The sequence below is a fragment of the Neomonachus schauinslandi genome, chromosome 5, assembly GCF_002201575.2.
Source record: "Neomonachus schauinslandi chromosome 5, ASM220157v2, whole genome shotgun sequence".
Taxonomy (NCBI): Eukaryota; Metazoa; Chordata; class Mammalia; order Carnivora; family Phocidae; genus Neomonachus; species Neomonachus schauinslandi.
The window spans coordinates 51,710,195-51,729,938 of record NC_058407.1 but is presented as its reverse complement, the minus strand read 5'-3'; the positions used below and the strand labels follow the sequence as shown (position 1 = coordinate 51,729,938).

Sequence of the window (19,744 nt, the reverse complement as noted above, 5' to 3'; positions counted from 1 at the left end):
GAAACCAAGTCCCTATTTTTACACCCATCATTGCCTTATGGATGGTAAATACCAAGCAAATGGTGAGTGAATAAGTATCTCTCAGCCCTCTTTCCCTCTATTCCTAAATATAAACCAAGAGTAGCTAATATCCCCCAGGTAAAGAGGCCTTCCATTTGTATAGTGCTTTAGAGTTTCCAAAGGTTATAGCATAGCAGTCTAAAACACCCAATCTGGAACCATACTGCCCAGGTTTCAACCGTTGTTCTGCCAGTTACCAGCTATGTGACCTTGGGCAAGTTAGTTCACCTCTCAAGGCCCTTCTTGTCACATCCGTATAATAGGAAGAATAAAGGTACATACCCCATAAGAGTTTTTTAGAAGGACTAAATAAGCTATTATTTGTAAAATGCTTAGAATGGTGTCTGGCACATAGTAAACATTATATAATGCTTCTTTAGCTAAATATATACATATTACACATATATATTGATGGTATGCATTATATATATATACACACACACACTCAGACACATATAATAAGTACTCAGTAAAGTTTGTTACATGCACACACACCTAGGGATGCACAATTGAATGTCCACAATGACCTTGTAAGGTGAGCAGAAGTGTAAAATAAATTGCCCACACCTGGTAACTGCTAGACCCATTCTTAGAATCATGCCTTCTAACTTCTGTGTCAGTAGTCAGAAAGTAAAATGTTGGTGACTAACATAATAAAATAAAAGTAATAAATAAATAAATAAATAAAATATTTTAAAAAAACATTAAAATAAAATGTATAGCCTTAATACACTGATCTTCTTCAACTATGTGGACAGTTTTCAGATACATAATGGTTTCATGACACTAAATATTCAGATTTACTATAGATATTTTAATTATTTTGATTTAAAGTACAAGAGTAGTGTCAGATACATTATGTGGGTCTGTCAGTAAGGAAAAAATATTAACAGCTTCTGTGCAAAAGTTTTTGCATAGGATTTCACAATCGCAAAGAAATCTATTTCGCTATATTCTTCTGCAGTTAAGAAAAGATGGAGTAGGAAAGATAAATTGAGTGTGTTCAATGGAGAATTATGCATGAGGTTTTAGTAGAGAAGAATTCAAATAGGAAAATATGTTACTGGAGTACATTTAAATGGATATATGCCTATCATGTCATTTGGTATGCAAATGATTGTGTTTGCATTAAGCTGATGGAGAAGCTATTATTTTCTTTGCAGTATGTATTCAAAATTCACCTTTAAAAAAATAAAAGCTTATATTTCTTTGAAAAAGAGAAAACTATTATTTTATTTTAAATACAAAACACATTTAACTTCTGTCAACAGCTTACGTTTTAAATAATGTAGTTTGTTCTTGCATTCATTATCTGCAATTAGAGTTCTCAAAAAGCTTTTAGTGTTTTTCTCCTCAACTTTTAAAATTCATTCGTTGTCATTGTTAACATTTTAGAAAATAGTGGAAACCCTTAGTCACATTGGAAAACTGAACAAAGAAATTTCCTTCTGGAAATTACCATTGAACTGGGTAGAAAATCCTCAGCTATCGTGCTAAACCACATTATGATGGGATATTTACACCCTTTTCTTGCTAGTGTTAGGTCAAGAATGTTTTCCTTTTAACCTAGACTAGTTTATAAGAAACCCATGTTGGCAGCCAGCTCAGTATCCTTAGTTCATAAGGCTGAGTTTGTGCAGATTACTTGCTTACACAGGTCCTCAGCATCTAAATAAAGCAAAGAGTTCAAGTCTTTTCTTCAGGGTGTATTTAAAAGAAAAGAATTCTCAGATACCCAGGGCTGTCTGGGATGCCTTTTCATCTCTCTATGATGGGAGTCACATGTTCTCGTTTCTTCCTTTGGCTATTAGCAAGAAGAATATAGACAGCTGAGAGAGAGAGAGAGACTTATTCTTTTGTTGGGTTTTTTTCCACCCTATTTTTTTAAAGATGTAACTGGAACCAGGACCCAAATGGTATGTGGGTTTGCTTCAGGCAGGATGTACAAACAGAGCCAAGCCTAGAAATGCAAGGTGTGTAGTAGATTCATTGACCTCACTGTTTGCCCAGCTGTAGGGTGACTCCCTTTTCATTCCCCAGCTGCCCAGCTGCTGCTTAATGCTATTTTATTTTTCTTTTGAACTGCGGGAGCCAACCAAACTTCTCCTGGACAGGTTTGATAATTACCAAAAACAGATAACTTTGCAATTACACACAGCTCAGGAAAAGCTGCCACGACTTTGCAGTTTCGCCCTTACCTTGTTCTTGTTCAGCAATGCCTTTAATGTGATTTGCTAGCTTACATTTTGAAGGAAAGACATCATCAGATTTTATGAAAATAAGTAAAGGCTCTTCATTGACCCCATGTTTTACACCTCAAATAGTCACCTTGAGAATGTGTATTAAGTTGAACCATTCTTAAGAACATGCTGACTCTCTACCTTTTGTGTAATCTACCAAAACAGCAATTTCATATGCTTCAACCTAAATAAATACATTCCAGTGATGCTTCCAGTTCCCAAACTTTTTTTTTTTTTAAAGATTTTATTTATTTATTTGACAGAGAGAGACACAATGAGAGCAGGAACACAAGCAGGGGGAATGGGAGAAGGAGAAGCAGGCTTCCCGCTGAGCAGGGAGCCCGATGCGGGGCTCGATCCCAGGACCCTGGGATCATGACCTGAGCCGAAGGCAGACGCTTAACGACTGAGCCACCCAGGCGCCCCCCCCAAACTATTTTAAAACTCATCTTTTGAAATGAAAAAAATCAAGTTCCTTACTTCAGAATGTTACATTAAATCTCTTCTAAACAACTACGTTTCAGTTATAAAATTGGCTCTGAATAATTTATGGATTATTTATAAATGAAATAATAAAATCCATTTTATATGGATGAAGGTTTAACATAATTTATGGGAAAGTGCCACCACTGATGACTGGATGCTAAGTTCTGGATTGTTCCTTAATATGTCTCTTGAATTGGAGTCATACCCTACCTATGTTGTCTTTTTAAGCAGTATAACTGTGCTTAAAATAAACAAGGTTTAGAAATGGCCCAGATGTCTGACTCTGCTTATAAAAGCAGATTGAAATTATATTAGAGGGGCGCCTGGGTGGCTCAGTAGGTTAAGCGTCTGCCTTCGGCTCGGGACATGATCCCAGGGTCCTGGGATCGAGCCCCGCATTGGGCTCCCTGCTCAGCGGGAAGCCTGCTTCTCCCTCTCCCACTCCCCCTGCTTGTGTTCCCTCTCTCCCTGTGTCTCTCTCTGTCAAATAAATAAATAAAATCTTTAAAAAAAAAAAAGAAAGAAAATTATATTGGAAAACTGTGATTTTCAGGTAAAATCTTTTAAAATCTGTGACCATTACTCTCTATCTACGAGTACAGGGACTATATACAGATATGGTAGATATTATAAGAGTAAATATACTTATTATTTGAAAAAATGTTTATTGAAATATCATCCATGTTTTCTAAATGCTTTGGGAAATGACTATATAGATCAAGTGTTTTTCAAAATAGCAGAATGTTAAATTGGCAGTGTGTGTCAAAAACCTCGAAAGGTTTGTGCAGATTGTGTACCTCTGCAGTTGTCCTTCTGAAAATGTACCATAAAATTTTTTTAATTTTTTAATTAAAAAAATAATAAAAATAAAATAAAATTGTTAAAAATGTGCCACAGGAAATGTGATAATTTTGTGCATAAATATTTCTGTGACAATAATATAACCAAAATGTTTAAGGATTTAAAATTTTTTAATTTTTAAAATTTTTAAATTGAGAATTCTTTATGTAAGTTTACAGCACACATGGAAAGGATACATTACAAAATTTTATTTTCTATATATTCCTAAATATATTAAAATGCAATTTATTGTAGCATTTCTAAGAGAAGAAATAAGATAGGATGTATATCAAGGGTTTCAGCACAGCTTCATTTATAAAGCAAAAAGTTGAAATATCCTAAAATGTTCAACAATAGGAAATTAGTCAAGCTATGTCCCAGTCATATAAATATTATTCAGCCCTTAAAATTTTATGCAAAAAAAAAAAAAACTCTTTAGTAAGAGCTGTACTAATTTGGAGTTTTTTAGAATTCCAAAACTGGGGTAAAATTTATCCATGAGTAGTGGTTTATTGTGCAGATTAATAATGCAGAGATTTTAGAGAACACTTTTAAGCTTAAGGGAAATCTTCAAGTGCACTGAAAGCATGCATAAGACTCTAAATCATTTTTTCATCAAAGCCTGTCCCCTAAGTGCCTCTTCCTGGCAGGTGAATTTGCATATTTCTCTTTGCTTTACATAGAAGCAATAGTCCATAATTCATCTATTTGACTAACAATCTGGCTCTCCCCCTGCCAGTTGGAAGGTGATATTTTTAACATATTCCTCACATAAGGGCTTCCATTCACTACAGACAGGCATCTTGTAACAATTTGGGTCACATTTTCACAGGTGATGAAAACATACCATATGTATCATGCAGAGAGCATCAGTGCAGAGAGCAAACTGAAAGAGGCTGAGAAACAAGAAGAAAAGCAAATCGGAAGGTCTGGTGATCCGGTCTTTCATATCAGACTGGAAGAGAGACATCAGCGGCGAAGCTCTGTAAAGAAAATTGAAAAAATGAAAGAAAAAGTAAGTAAAACGCATCACAGAGCCTTTCTGTCCTCACTTCAGGTGACAATACTAAGAACACTGATGGAATAACTGATAGACGCACATTGTAAATTATTGTGAAATGACACGCATTTCCTCCCACGGGAATGAAAAACATTTAAGAAACATAAAAATTATGGACTAACAGCTGGACATTATTTAGTGTTGAATGCAAAGTACTCAATACACAGCATGGAGAACTTGAATATTCACAAAGAGGTTTCCTTGCAGTTGGGCCTGAAGCCCAAATACATTGCTGGGTACTTTTAGTTACTTAAATCAGATTCATAATGTACTTTTCTCAGAGAACTTCTAAGGTCATTGGCATATGTAGAATCCATTGTTTGAATTAGTAGAAAGTCATGTATGTTTCTCTGACTAAATGACTTTGTCGTCTTTCTCAATACCTGGATCATCTTCATTTCCAGAGACAAGCAAAGTATTCAGAAAATAAGCTAAAATCGATTAAGGCACGGAATGAGTATCTCCTAACCCTTGAAGCAACCAATGCCTCAGTTTTCAAGTATTATATTCATGATCTTTCAGATTTAATTGACGTAAGTACTTGAAATTTTTATATTTTCCATATATTTTTAAATTTTTTTAACTTTTTTGGGGTTTTTTTGTTTGTTTGTTAAAGATCTTATTTATTTATTTCAGACAGACAGAGAGAGAGCACGAGCTGAGGAGAGGAGCAGAGAGAGAAGCAGGCTCCTGGCTGAGCAGGGAGCCCAATGCGGGGCTTGATCCCAGGACCCTGGGATCATGACCTGAGCCGAAGGCAGATGCTTAACCAACTGAGCCACCCAGGCACCCCTAACTTATTTTTTTTTAATGATCTCTGCACCCAATGTGGGGCTCAAACTAATGACCCCAAGATCAAGAGTCACTCACTTTTCCAACTGAGCCAGCCAGGCGCCCCTATATTTTCCATATTAAGATGTAATTAGCAATAACTACATTTCATTGATTCGAAAACACCATCATTTCTCAAACCAATGTTATTTTATGTAATACTCAGAAGGAAAAACTGCTGCCAATTAAACTATACATGATACACACTATCGATTATAAGATGCATATGAAAAAGTGTGTATCCTAAAACGAATGAAAAGCAAATTATTAGGTTCTGTGAAGCTATGAGTGCCTGGGAAACTCAGCTAGGAAGGAGACCCAGTCATTTTTAAATTATGCAGCTGCACAGCCCTAACTACATTCATTGGTTCAAAGTACATTTCTTGGGCCTTACTATTGTGAGGTGCTCAGGCTGTGAGACGCAGATACAGTTCTTTTTTTTTCAGTTTGTATTTTAACGCCAGTTAGTTAACATAACAGTGTTACATGAGTTTCAGGAGTAAAATATAGTGATTCAATAGTTCTATACATCACCCACTGCTGTCACAAGTGCCCTCCTTAATCCCCATCATCTATTTCACCCATCCCCCCACCCCCAAGCATATACAGATCTTAACCTTCAGGAATGCAAAGTGGAACAGACAGATGTTAAGTAAATGACTGCAGACGTGATAGCTTTGTTCCTAGTTGTGGTAAATACTGTAAACAAAGTAGAGTGGACTTAAACCACGTTTATAAATTTATCTAACACTGTACTTTCTCTCTGAGAATATGCTATCAAAAGCAGTATTTGGGCTCATTTAGAATTCTCCAAGTATAGGGGCACCTGGGTGGCTCAGTCAATTAAGCGTCTGCCTTTGGCTCTAGGTCATGATCTCAGGGTCCTGGGATGGAGCCCTGTGTCAGGCTTCCTGCTTAACAGGGAGCCTGCTTCTCCCTCTGCCCCCTCCCCCTCCCCCCTAGCCCCCACTTCTGCACGCACATGTGTGCACACGTTCTCTCTCGCTCTCGCTCAAATAAATAAAAATCTTCAAAAAAAAAAAAAACTCTCCCAGTATATATGTGTACTATTAAATCCATGAGTGATTACTGCAATGACTCCCCAGCTTTAACCCTCTGATCATTCTTTCATTCAGAAAACCTCCAGCACTGTAGGAGACCACACAGGTGAAACAGAAATCCCAGTCCAAAAATGTCCATCTCTGCAAATAAAAGAAAAAGAGCATTGTGTTGTTAGAAAAGCACAGAGAAGTGATAGAGGTTCAGAGAGTTATCTGCTGGAAATTTACTCATGTGCTGCTTTGTATTGATTGAATTATTAAAAAGTTTTAAGATATGATAAAATTTTTTTTCCTGTGGCTCATAGTATCATAATTTAGATATACAGTAGGTTAAAGCAACTTTATTTTTGTGGTGAATGTCTCATGAATTTAGCTATATTAGAGCCACAGTTTGGGACCTTTGCAAAAGAATTGTTAAGTAAGGAAATTATTTTTTGGTTTATTAACACGCTGATGTGCCTTTTTGAGTCTAAAACTTTTTATCTCATACTATCATAATTTCTTTATACAGAACCCTTTAATAAATAAAACCCAGGAAAACTTTTTTCTCTTCCTTTCTTATCAGTATTTTAATCGAGTAATTAATTTTCTTTTAGCACTCTGATGAATGAAAGGAATTTTTCCTGCTAGACTGCTCAATTTTTTGAATAAAAATGAACAATTTTTATGACCCCTGTTTTCAAACTTATATTTGTAGGGATTCTGCAAAGTGTATGGAATATAGAACTAATTCCCTATAACTACTCCACTTGCTTATTTTTTGGTTTGGGGCTTATTTTTGGAGTACTTGGCTAGACCCGAGCCAGTTTAACACAAGAAAAAGTCTCCATGTATTGGAAAGTATTTTTTTTTTTTTTTTTTACCACCTGCAAGGTACCAAGCACTAATTTTGACAATGGGGATCCAGCAGTGAACGAAACAAAGTTCCTGTCTTCAAGGAGTTTATGTACTAGTTGAGGCGTCCGCTCATATACATATTTACATATACACACACACATTATATAGTAGTGATCATGCTATAAATAAAAGTAAAAGTACTATGGGTGTGCTTCCTTTGATGGCATTCAAGAAAAGCCTGCTGTTTGAGCAGGAAAATGAGCTGGAGAGCCACATTCCTAAATGGGGAAGGAATCCTGCGTACAGAAGGACCGGCAAGGCTCAGGGTATAGAGGCAGTGGCGTGTTTGGTAAGCTCAAGATGCTCAAAAAGTGGCAGAGCAGGAGGCCAGTATGGCCAGAGCAGAGTCAGTGAGGAGGAAGGTTCTGAAAAAGAATGTAGGCAGAAGCCACATTACTTAGGGTCTTTTTGACAGGGAAAGGGGTTTAGATTGTGTCCTAAGTGTGGTGGAAAGCCACTAGAGGATTTTACTCAAGGAAGTGACATCACGTGTTTACATTTTAGAGACTCACTCTGGCATCTGGGTGGAAAACAGACCGAGGGAGGTGATGAGAGTGAAAACAGTCTTTTGCAATTGTCCAGGCTAGAGACAGTGTTGATTTGGACTGGCGTGACAGCAAGAGACTTGTGGGAAGTGGTTGGATTCAAAATACACTGAATAGGAATTTGATATAGTAGATGAAAAGAGGGATAAACGGACTCCTCAGATCAGGTCCTGAGTAACTAGGTTAACAGTGGTGCCTTTTACAGGGGTGGGGACCATGGGGAGATGTGGGTCGAAGGGCAGGGGGCAGTGGTTCTGTCATGTGTGGTAAGACTGAGATGCCTGTTGTGGAAAGGACAGTAGCATCCTCAATATTAATGGCACCCATAGGACAGGCTTAGCACTTTAGGAGAGTCATCTTCATTGTCAAAGATATTTATTGAGCTCTTACTATGTGACAGGCAGGTGTCCAAGCGTAATCTCATGAAATCGTTGGAAACCATGTGAGGTAAACAGTATTTTCTACACTTTATAGAGCAAAAAACTGAGGCCTATGTAGGCTGGATAGCTTGTCGAAGGTCACACAGCTAGTAAGTGGTAGGCTTCATACTCAGACTTCTTAACCTCCAAATCTAATTAACTCTGATGTAAATAAGTAATGGTTAAATATATCAAGTAATTTTCAATTTTAAAAAAGGGTGGACTTTTAAAAGATCAGCCTTACATTTAAAATGGGAGTAATTCTCAGGGGCGCCTGGGTGGCTCAGTTGGTTAAGCGACTGCCTTCAGCTCAGGTCATGATCCTGGAGTCCCGCATCGGGCTTCCTGCTCAGCGGGGAGTCTGCTTCTCTCTCTGACCCTCCCCCCTCTCATGCTCTCTCTCTATCTCATTGTCTCTCTCAAATAAATAAAATCTTTAAAAAAAATAAAAAAATAAAATGGGAGTAATTCTCAGATAATACAACTTCACTATGAATTTTAAAAGAAATGGGTTTGTTGTCATAGTCAACTGAAATTGAATCCTCTCTTAGTGAAAATTATGCATTCATTGACTCACTTTGAAGGCAGTCAGAGTGTGAATGTGTACCTTCTAAAATGGCTGCTTATTTTGTAGGAATGTAATTTGCATATATAGTGGTGATCCTAAAAACCATTAAGCTTGACCCTTCCTTGTGAAAAAGAAAGACTGATTATTATGCAAAGGCATCTAGAATCCTTTATGTTTTGTGAGCTTATTTAGCAAAATCACTTTTATAGTGAGCTATCTAATAATTATTGGAAGAGTTGTTATTTCTCTAATGAGAAAAAGTCAAGATAACGTTTTTAATGTTTAACGTTTTATATGTGAAATGACATGGAAGATACTAAATGTGTCTTGACTGAATCAAAGCAATATAAATAAGAACTCAAATTGAGACCTTCTTTATATACACCTCCAGTTTCCCTTGGTTTCTACTCATGTCAATAATCTATCTCTTTTCTTATAAATTTCCTATGCTAGACCATGATGAATGGATCTATTGGTATAAAAAAACAGTATACAAATTTTCCATAGAATTTGTATTTTATTATTTATTTTTTAAAAGATTTTATTTGAGAGAGAGAGAAGGCATGAGCATGAGTAGGGGGAAGGGGCAGAGGGAGAGGAAGAAGCAGACTCCTACTGAGCATGGAGCCCAACGTGGGGCTCAGTCCCAGGACCCTGAGATCATGACCTGAGCTGAAGGCAGATGTTTAACTGACTGAACCACCCAGGCCCCTAGAATTTGTATTTTAAAACTAGTCTTTTATTATTACAGAATTAGTACATGTATATTGTAGAAAATTAGAAAAAATTTATAAGCAAAAATAACATGATCACCTTACCACCCCAGATCATCACTGTTAACATGTAGACTTTTTTTGTGTCCATGTATATATACATTTTTATACCAGAAGAGTATGAAATCATATTACACAGCTTTTAACCTACTTTTTTCAATCATTGACCCCCATCTTTCCATTTCAGAACATTGTTAACTCCTCTAATAGCCAGACCATATTCCTTTTTATGACCCCCCAAAAAAAACATTTCACAGCTCGTGTGTCTAGACTAGACCAAATTTAGGATCACACATTGCATCTGGGTGATGTGTTCCATTAGTCTTTTTTTTTTTTCTTAAATCTAACAAAGTCCCTTGTTGAGGAGACATGAACAGTTCTTCAGAACATCTCAGCTTCTGAATTTGTCTCTATTCTTTGTTGTGTCAGTTAGCCTGTTTCTCTGTTTCCTATATTTCCTACAAAGTGAACATTATATAAAGGCTTGATGAGTTCAAATTAAGCACTTTGCAACAGATTACACCATAGGTGATGCTGCTATGTCTTAACCCACCAATAGTGACGCTAAAATTGATCACTAGCTTGGGGTGATGTGACTCTGATTACTCCATGATATAGTTAAGTTTTTGCCCCTTGCAACAAACTGGGGGTATTCTGAAACTTCTTGAGTTTAGATCCTATGAAATCGGAAATACACTAATTTGGAACTCAAAACTGAGCTATAATTTACCTCAGTCAGCAAAATGCTTTTTTAGAATACAAATTAATAAGGTAGAAGAAGGTCCAAGGTAAATTTTAGTTTGTAGAGTAACAGTCTCTTAGTTTGAAATCATGTGGGACAGAGAGTTAATTTCACAACAAAAAAGGATGTTTATTATGTCACTTGAAGAAGAAATATGAATTTGGGGCACCTCGGTGGCTCAGTCAGTTGAGTGTCGGACTCTTGATTTCAGCTTGGTCATGGTCTCAGGGTTGTGGGATCAAGCCCTGAGTCGGCTCCAAGCTCAGCGGGGAGTTTGCTTAAAATTCTCTCTCCCTCTTCCCCTCCCCTCACGCACATGCTTGTGCGCTTTCTCTTTCTCTCAAATAAATAAATCTTTTAAAAAAAGAATAAGTACAAATTAATAAGAAATATATTGCAAATATTGGCCAAAGGCAATGTAATTGGTTTGGGAGAATAAAGGCATAATTATAATGGAAAATAGATTGTAGTTTTATAAATCATAGGTTTCACATTTGTAATCATTACTATCTCCAACAATAAGTGCAAAAAAGGCTGTAAATAATTCTATTTAGAATTAGGATGCATTACAAGCTTTACAACCCAGAAGAAAAATCATGCAGGCAACAAATATTTGTAATTGAATGCTAAAATTTTCAAGTGATTATAATTTGCTAAGAGGGCAGTACAAGTCTTATTTCCCATAATCCTAGATGTGCAGTCAAATTCAGCATTCTGTATATCTGGAATTCTTCAAACAACTGGTAATGTAGCCTCTTTCAGTCCAGTTCCACACCTACCCACCCTCAAAAGGTATTCGGAGAAACAAAGTCCTCAACAGTGAATTCCACTGGTGCTTTGTCCCAGAGTATCTGCCCAGTGATGATCAAGTATTTGTTATCCTTTTAGTGGAGTTTCACGGTTTCCAGTCACTCCCTGTAAAAGTTTGCAGATCACTTTGGAGTTTGAAGGATAATCTTTGTAACTTTTGTAGAATACGGCAACAGAATAATCCCCTACTGCAGCTCATTTTCTTGGTAAAGATATCTGTCATGTATTTTATTAGCCATTTATACAGAATGAAACTGAAATTAGATTACATCATATACTCCATGCCATGTTTACTCTATCATGTCTAAGTAATCAGCTGTCCTAAAGCTTTTAGCCTTATCCTTTTGTCTAGAGACATGTGTTTAATTAAAAAGCAACTTATTCAGAGTTCAGATTTTTCTTAATTAGTTTGACTTAGCCCCATACATAATGGTATTTAGCTTTATCCATGAAAACCTGCCAAATTGTAATACTGTGGTCCCCATTAGGCCTGAACCCTTATTAGGAAGATGATAGAGAGATCATAGTAAATGGCTTAGGATAGTGTAGTTATCATGTAAACTGATTTATGTTTTTATCCCTTTGTGATTGAAGGCGTATTTAAAAACTGAAATGAGTTGGATGACTGAAGTAGATGGCTTTAAAAGTTCCTTCCAGTGGAGATGCCGTGGGCTTTTGTTAAAAGAAACTGCTGTTTTCCACGTGCAGCATAGGCTGCTCTCAGTCTCCAGTGCTCAGTGTTCCATCTTGGCCAGACCTCCGAATGTTGAAAGTCACCTACGGCATGTTCCTTGGCTTTCTACCTCCTTGTCCCTTGCCTTGAATACCACATGATGGCTCCTAGATTTTTATCAGCAGCCTTGATCAACATCCAGGACTTCAGATTTGTATGTCCAGCTGCCTACTGGACATCTCTACTCGGATGTCTAATAGGTATTTTGAACATGTCATACACTCAGCTTTTTATACCCATTTGCCCCTATCATCGTCCTCATTCTTCACACACATAACAACTTTTTCTTAACCATTTTTTGCACCTCAGTAAGTGGCACACCTTTCCACCCATTTGTGCAAACCGAAAACCCAGTGCTTGCATTTCCCACATATAAATGCATCAGCCAATCCTGTCATCTGTGCCTCCTAAATATCCCAAACCTGCTGTTTCTTACTGCTTGCACTGTCTCCTAGACAAAGCTCTTCATCTCCTGCCTGCACTTAGCTTTCTGAGATGGCACCCAACTTCTAAGACCTTCTAATCAGTAATCCATTCTCTTCCCAAGCAGCCAGTGTATTAAAAAAGATAAACTAGACCTGCCGATCCCTATTTAAAACTCTCCAAAGGTCTCCCATTGTCTTTAGAATAAAATCTAAATTCTTCACCAAGACCCATGTGAACTGGCGCCCACCTCCCACTCAGTGTCATCTTCTTCAGCTTCCTCCTAGTTACCATGCTTCAGCTACATTGGCCTTTCTGTTCCCCAGACCCTTGCCCTGGGCCTTTCTACTTTTTGTCTAGAACACTCTTCTAGAGCTTTGCCAGATAGAGTCCTTCTTTTCATTCATGTTGCACTCAGCTGCCCTATAAAAAAGAACAACACCCTTTCCCCCAGCACTCCCTATTTTTCTATCTTCTCCATAGCATTTACCAGCCTGTTTGTTAAGACCTGTTTGTTTGGGCTTACTTTATTTCTTCTCTCTCCTCCTTTGTGATTTGATTCAGGGTAGTTATAGAGATTTGGCCTGGGGAAAAATGCATCTGGTGGCAGCTTCTCTGAGAGAAATGATTGCCTATGGGAGTGGGAGCTGCATTAGGCCACAAATGATTATTGGTCCTACTCATTGGCTCAGGCATATGCAACCTCCGTTTTCCTCCTGTTTCCTACTTTGTATCCATTTCAATGTACCATTTTGGCCTTTTTGTTGCACAAAAGAAACTCAGAGCAAGTTTTGCTAAATGTTTGGCCGTGGTTATTAAAGTAGCAGCGAGAATTAAATTGTCAGCTCTTTATGGACTATCAGGAACCCAGACATGAGAGCATGTGTGTAAAAGATGCCTGTAGAATGTTAAACATCCTGTTCAGTCCCATGAGATGCCCATCTCTCACAAAACAAGTTTGTGGTTTCTCAGGTGAAACACTGAATAGCTAGAGAGGAAAATAGTAAGGGACAAAGATAATTTATTCAGAAGACATCAACTTTCTTCGTTTGCAGCAAAAGTTGTGAACTTACCTATTTCTGGTCCTTGGAAAGCCTACCCAAGGTTATGTGAAAGCTGTTTTTGCAGTTGTTTGCTCAGGTTGCACTATTGTAGAAAGACTCAAAACAAGGGGTAGGCCAAGTCTTTACCCAATGTCCTTGACTCTGGAATGGTCAAAGCCAAAGCTTATTAATGAGAAGCCAGAGATGGAACCCAGGGCAAAGATCATGGAAGCCTTTCCGATGGAGGCAGGAATGATGAGGTTAAGGTGGAATACTTCTGCAGAAGACTTCCTTCCCTCTCCATTCTCATGAAAACTGTTTAATTCTGCAGTCACATAGAAGCTTGGGGCTGCTCTCCAGCCACTTCTGGGCCTGCCCTGCAAATGACATTGGCTATTACTATTCTGAAAACACGTGTGTGGGACTTGTTTCCATTGGAGTTCCATTATCTTCACTCCCATCTAGGACCAGCCTTCTACCCAATAGGACTTCTTATGTCGTAAGAGTTTATGCAAACAAATAAACAAAAAGTTATCTTCCTGAATAGCTGTGATCCATTTATACATGACTGTATAACCACCAAGTATATTTCAGCTGGCCTCTCAGCCTTTGGAACAAATCGAAGTATTTGTGACAGTCCTCAAAACCTGAATTTCATCTTTATTTTTGAAACTATTTGCAGCCCTTTTGCCTAAAGAAGTTAGCTTACTGTGGGGCGATTTAGACTAGTAATACCTAGTGGGATATATTTTGGCAGCTGTTAGAATATTAAAAAATAAAACAAAACCAAAAAATACCCTTCTACTTCCAATGCTCTTTCCTTCCCTAGTTTTAATTCATAATTTTATGTATCCATTCAGTTTTTCATCCATCAGAACAGTACTGTTTTGTTTTCATAAAATATCTTACTGGTTTCTTATGTATTTTCATCATTAAATGCACTTGGGTTATAACTCAACTCTGTGCAGAAGCTGGTCTTTCATAGTGTCTTTAATAATTCATAACCTCCATAGAATTACTTTAGGCCTTTTAACCAAGTATCGTGAATCTTAACATATCCAGTGTCATTTTAGCATCCAGTTTAGAAAAAAAGGCGATTCTGTGACTGGCCTTGCTGTCTCAGGAGACCTTGAATAAGAATTTTATTCGTGTTTCTTTTAAAGGACGCTTGAAAAACCTAGAGCTTAGAAAACACTGCATATCAGAAGTAACAGAATCATGCTAATTAAGTGACTTTACAGACTGTTAAGTTCCATAGGGATCAGAGAAGGAAGTTGTCCATCAAGCTCATCACAGAAACCTCCACATGAGGTATAGCATTCAAAGTCCAGAAGACACCTAGGGGTTCCTCTGGATTGGATAAGAAGCCACATGCATACTTCTCCCCAGCATATTAGGAAACCACCAATGAAAGCCGGCTACCTTACTAGGTCTAGTGCTACCAAATCCACCTGGGTGGACTGAGTGGCATGCACAATCCTGTTGTAATTTTGACATTTCCTCCCCAAAGATGCAACTCTTAGAAATTTGAGGAGCAAACTGTTTAAGTCTGGGAATAATAAAAACTTAAACATGTATTTTTCCGAACTCTACTTCAATTAGGTAGTTGGGGTTGAATTTCTTTATTTTTCTTCCTCTTTTTCCTTTGTTCTTCCTCTCTTTCAAACCTTTCTGAGCTGAAAAGAGACTTGGTTTAGAGGGGGGCATTTTCTCTAGGTTGTTTCTTTCCTCAGTGTCAATTTTCTGTTAACTCCCATTGGGAACCAGTACTCATAAAATAAAGCAGCTTATGTGATCTGCTTCATTATAATCAAGCCGAATTGGTCTTCTTTCAAAATAGTTGGGTGTTTTGAAGCACTAGTACATTTCAAAGAAATGAGGCCCATTTCCTTTACCAATTCATGTTTGCACAAGATGAGGTATTACTGAAAGAATAATTTTTCGGTCCCTCTGATGTGTATAAAATGGCTACACAGAACCTTTATGAATTTCGAGGAGCAAATGAAATAAAAGAAGACTTTTCTCATCTGAGACTAGAATTTTTTAATTAGCTGAAAATTATTCTCTATATTTGAGTGCAGCTGATTCCACTGAAAATGTACCAGTGATGAGACTGCTGCATTTCACACTTGTTTTGCTTATATTTGTAATTGTGATATGGCAGCTTCTTTCTGCTTTTTTAAATCAAGTAATATTTATTCAAGTTGATCCTCTTGCCCGCTTGGAGAAACAGCACTCCCAGTGGACAGGGTTATGGGACCTTTTTTTTTTTTTTTTTTTAAAGATTTTATTTATTTTTTAGAGAGCGAGTGAGAGAGAAACAGCATGAGAGGGGAGAGGGTCAGAGGGAGAAGCAGGCTCCCCGCTGAGCCGGGAGCCCGATGTGGGACTCGATCCCAGGACCCTGGGATCATGACCTGAGCCGAAGGCAGACGCTTAACCATCTGAGCCACCCAGGCGCCCATGGGACCTTTTTTTAATCAATGTTTTAGTGCGGTGCTTCTCAAACTTCAGTGTGCATATAATATCACCTATGGATTTTTTTTTTTTTAAAGATTTTATTTATTTATTTGACAGAGAGAGACATAGCGAGAGCAGGAACACAAGCAGGGGGAGTGGGAGAGGGAGAAGCAGGCTTCCCGCAGAGCAGGGAGCCCGATGCGGGGCTCGATCCCAGGACCCTGGGATCATGACCTGAGCCGAAGGCAGACGCTTAATGACTGAGCCACCCAGGCGCCCCTGGATTTTTTTTTTTTAAGCTTCAGATTCTAATTCAGCAGATCAGGGCTGAGGCCCAAGATTCTGCATTTCTGGCAAGCTCCAGGTGATGCTGATGGTCTACAGACCATACTTCGAATAGCAAGATTTTAGAATATCTCTATAGAAAAATCCCAAATTTAATAATTCTGAAATTGGAGGGTGAGGGTAGAATTAAATATGTTAACATTTCTAAGGACAGGTCAGTGATTGAATCTGTGCCTTCATAAAGGTCAGTCTGATGGTTCATATCCTGGTGGATGCATCCTTTTACAGAGGTTACTTCCTTTGTGCCCCTCTACTACTCTCTTAGTAGCAAAGTAATGAACAACCTAAATGCAGATTCCTTGAGAATGGAGATTATGTTTTACTCTATTCCAGTCTTCATATTCCTGGAGCCTAGCAAATTTCCATGCACCTAATAGATGGCCAATTAGTGGGTTGAATTGAATCAAATTGAATTGATTGAATTGCATTGGAACAATATAGGGATGACCTGGTTTTGTACCTTTCTAGACCACTTCCTCTTTAAGAGATTTATATTGCTTCTATGTATAAATTTAAAATTCTTTCAGTAATTTATAACTGACCAATATCCAGAGTTATATTTTTTCAATTATATTTCTTAAAATGCAACATGAAAAAATAAATGCAAATACAAATTAAAGGTAATGATGAAGATTTAAGAATCCCAAAATTCTATCTCCACTAAAAGGACTTTGACAGTCATTTCTTATTTACAAATTTTATTCTAGGTCCTGAACTTTTTTGGCAGATTCAAACCTGTTCTTCTCACTTCTGAAAGAGTACAGATTATTATGGAGTCATCAGTAAATTGTAAAAATCCAGATTACAGTTAGTATGTTTATGTCCTACAAGGATTTCAATAAATCATAGTATCAGTAAGCATGAAGAAATTTAAATGCTGTTTTTTCATTATTTCCTTTCAGTATTTGGTTTTGCTGCTTTTATTTTTTAACAGCTTTCTTGAGATACTATTCACGTACCATATAGTTCATTCATTAAAAATCTATAATTGGCTTTTAGTATATTCAAAGTTGTGTAGCCATCACCATGATCTATTACAGAATATTTTCATTACTCCAAAAAGAAGTCCTACAGCCCTTAGCCACCACCCCCCCAGTTCCTCCATCCCCTAGCAACCACTAATTTACCTTCTATCTCTGTAGATTTACCTATTCTGCACATTTCCCATAAATGGAATCCTACAAGGTGTGGTTTCTTTCAGTTAACATAATGTTTCAAGGTTGATCCTACATGTTGTAGCATGTATCAGCACTTCCTTCTTTGTTATGACTGGATAATGTTTCATTTTGTTTATTTATTAGTTGGACATTCGGATTGTTTCCACTTTTCAGCTATTAGTAATAATGCTGCTGCAAATATTCATGTACAATTTTTTTGTGTGAAAATTTGTTTTTATTTTTCTTGTATAACTAGGAATGGAACTGCCAAGTCATATGTTAACTCTCTGTATCACTGTCTGATGAACTGCGAGACTTTTCCAAAGAGGCTGCAATATTTTATATTCCCATCAGCAGCATATAAAAGATTCCAGTTTCTCTACATTCTTCCCAATGCCTGTTATCTTTTTTATTATAACCATACTACTGGGTGTGAAGTGGTATCTCATTGTGGTTTTGATTTGCATTTCCCTGATGACTGATGATGTTGAGCATCATTTCATGTGCTTGTTGACCATTTGTGTATGTTTTTTGAGAAATGTCTGTCCAATTGCTCATTTTTTAGTTGGGCTATTTGTCTTTTCATTATTGAGTTGTAGGATTTCTTTATTCTAAATACAAATTTTTAAAATTAGATACGTGATGTGCAAAAAAATTTCCCATTCTGTGGGTATTCGTTTTACTTGATAGTGCCCTTGAAGCACAAGTCTTCAAATTTGATGAAATCTAATTTATTTTTTTCTTTTGTTGCTTGTACTTTTGCCTTATCCAAGAAATCAATGCCTAATGCAAGATAATGAAGGTTTACCCCTATGTTTTCTTCTAAGAATTTTATAGTTGTTGCTGTCACATACAGCTCTTTGATCCAATTTGAGTTAATTTTTATATATGGTATTCTTTTATTTTTTTAAGTGCTGTGATCTTGGCTACCATGCAAGTCTGAACAGAGCCCTGAGAACATATCTGTCTGCAGAGTATAATCTTGAAACTTCCAGACATGAAGGCTTAGACATTATTGAGAATGCAGTTGACAATTTGGAGCCCAGGAGTGATAAGCAGAGATTCATGGAGATGTACCCTGCTGCATTCTGTCCACCAATGAAGTTTGAGTTTCAGTCTCACATGGGTGATGAGGTCAGTAATTGATTGTTTTAAAACTAATGAATTGTCTTTTCATTGTATTAGTTAGTTACTCTTCACCTGCTATAACCTAAGAGTTGTCAGAATTCCCAGTAGTGTTCTCTCTCCTGCCTTTGTTTGGGATCTTAGCTAGTTACATCCTAAGATCAGCCACTACCACCTTCCCCCGCCCTGCCCCCCAGCCACAACCACCTCTTAAAGCAAGGGTGGAGAGCTCAGATGCCTACAGAGGCCAAACCTATGTACAAACTCGGTTGTAAGCACTACACTGTCTCAGGATAGTTAGTCCTTCCTCCACCTCTAGACATTCAAATTTAAATTCAAAATGAAACATTTTGCTGGCCCAACAGAATCTCTCTGAAGACTTCTTGTAATCTTCATTTAAAGATCCCAATAAAGAAAAATAATTGTAAATGACAGGAGCATGGGAGAGAGGGGGGAAAATGCAGAACATTTTTTAAGACTCACATTGTCTCCAAACTGGTAAAGTGAGCCTTAGAAATGATATATGTTAGGTTCTTTATATGAATTTAGCTTTCTATCCTGTTTTGCCCAAGGAAGAAAATCCATCTAAGCTGTGTACGAGTTGCAGTGGTGTATTTTATCGTCTGCGGCCGGGAAAACAAGAAGAACCAATTAATGAGCACACTATATGGCACTTGGTCTTCCAGCTGTGCAAAACAATACTCATAGATTAAAAATTCAATGTTAGCTTATTGTGGTGACAGTATGTTTTTAAAAATAGATACAATAGCAATGACAGATTTCTTTTTTTTTTTTTTTAAAGATTTTATTTATTTATTCGAGAGAGAGAGAGAATGAGAGAGCAAGCACATGAGAGGGGAGAGGGTCAGAGGGAGAAGCAGACTCCCCGCCGAGCAGGGAGCCCGATGCGGGACTCGATCCAGGGACTCCAGGATCATGACCTGAGCTGAAGGCAGTCGCTTAACCAACTGAGCCACCCAGGCGCCCGCAATGACAGATTTCTTTAATGTCATACTTTTTTCTGAGACACCTCGTGTTAAGATTTATAAGATATGTGTGTGCCTGCTGTATTTCTAACCCAATTTTATATTTGCTTGATCTGATACAGTAAATTACTCCATTAGAA

The 19,744-nt window shown here is 37.5% G+C and overlaps 1 protein-coding gene across 2 annotated transcripts in view; it reads left to right on the top strand.

Annotated features, from left to right (window-relative positions):
* SRGAP1 (SLIT-ROBO Rho GTPase activating protein 1) overlaps positions 1-19,744 on the top strand; it is a 264,777-nt gene that overhangs the window by 178,302 nt on the left and 66,731 nt on the right. For both annotated transcript variants that reach the window (XM_021678635.1, XM_021678634.1), the window contains exons 5-7: positions 4,459-4,641; positions 5,091-5,219; positions 18,406-18,627. In XM_021678635.1, coding sequence (XP_021534310.1) covers positions 4,459-4,641; positions 5,091-5,219; positions 18,406-18,627 — 534 coding nt within the window. The remainder of the gene's footprint in view (positions 1-4,458; positions 4,642-5,090; positions 5,220-18,405; positions 18,628-19,744) is intronic.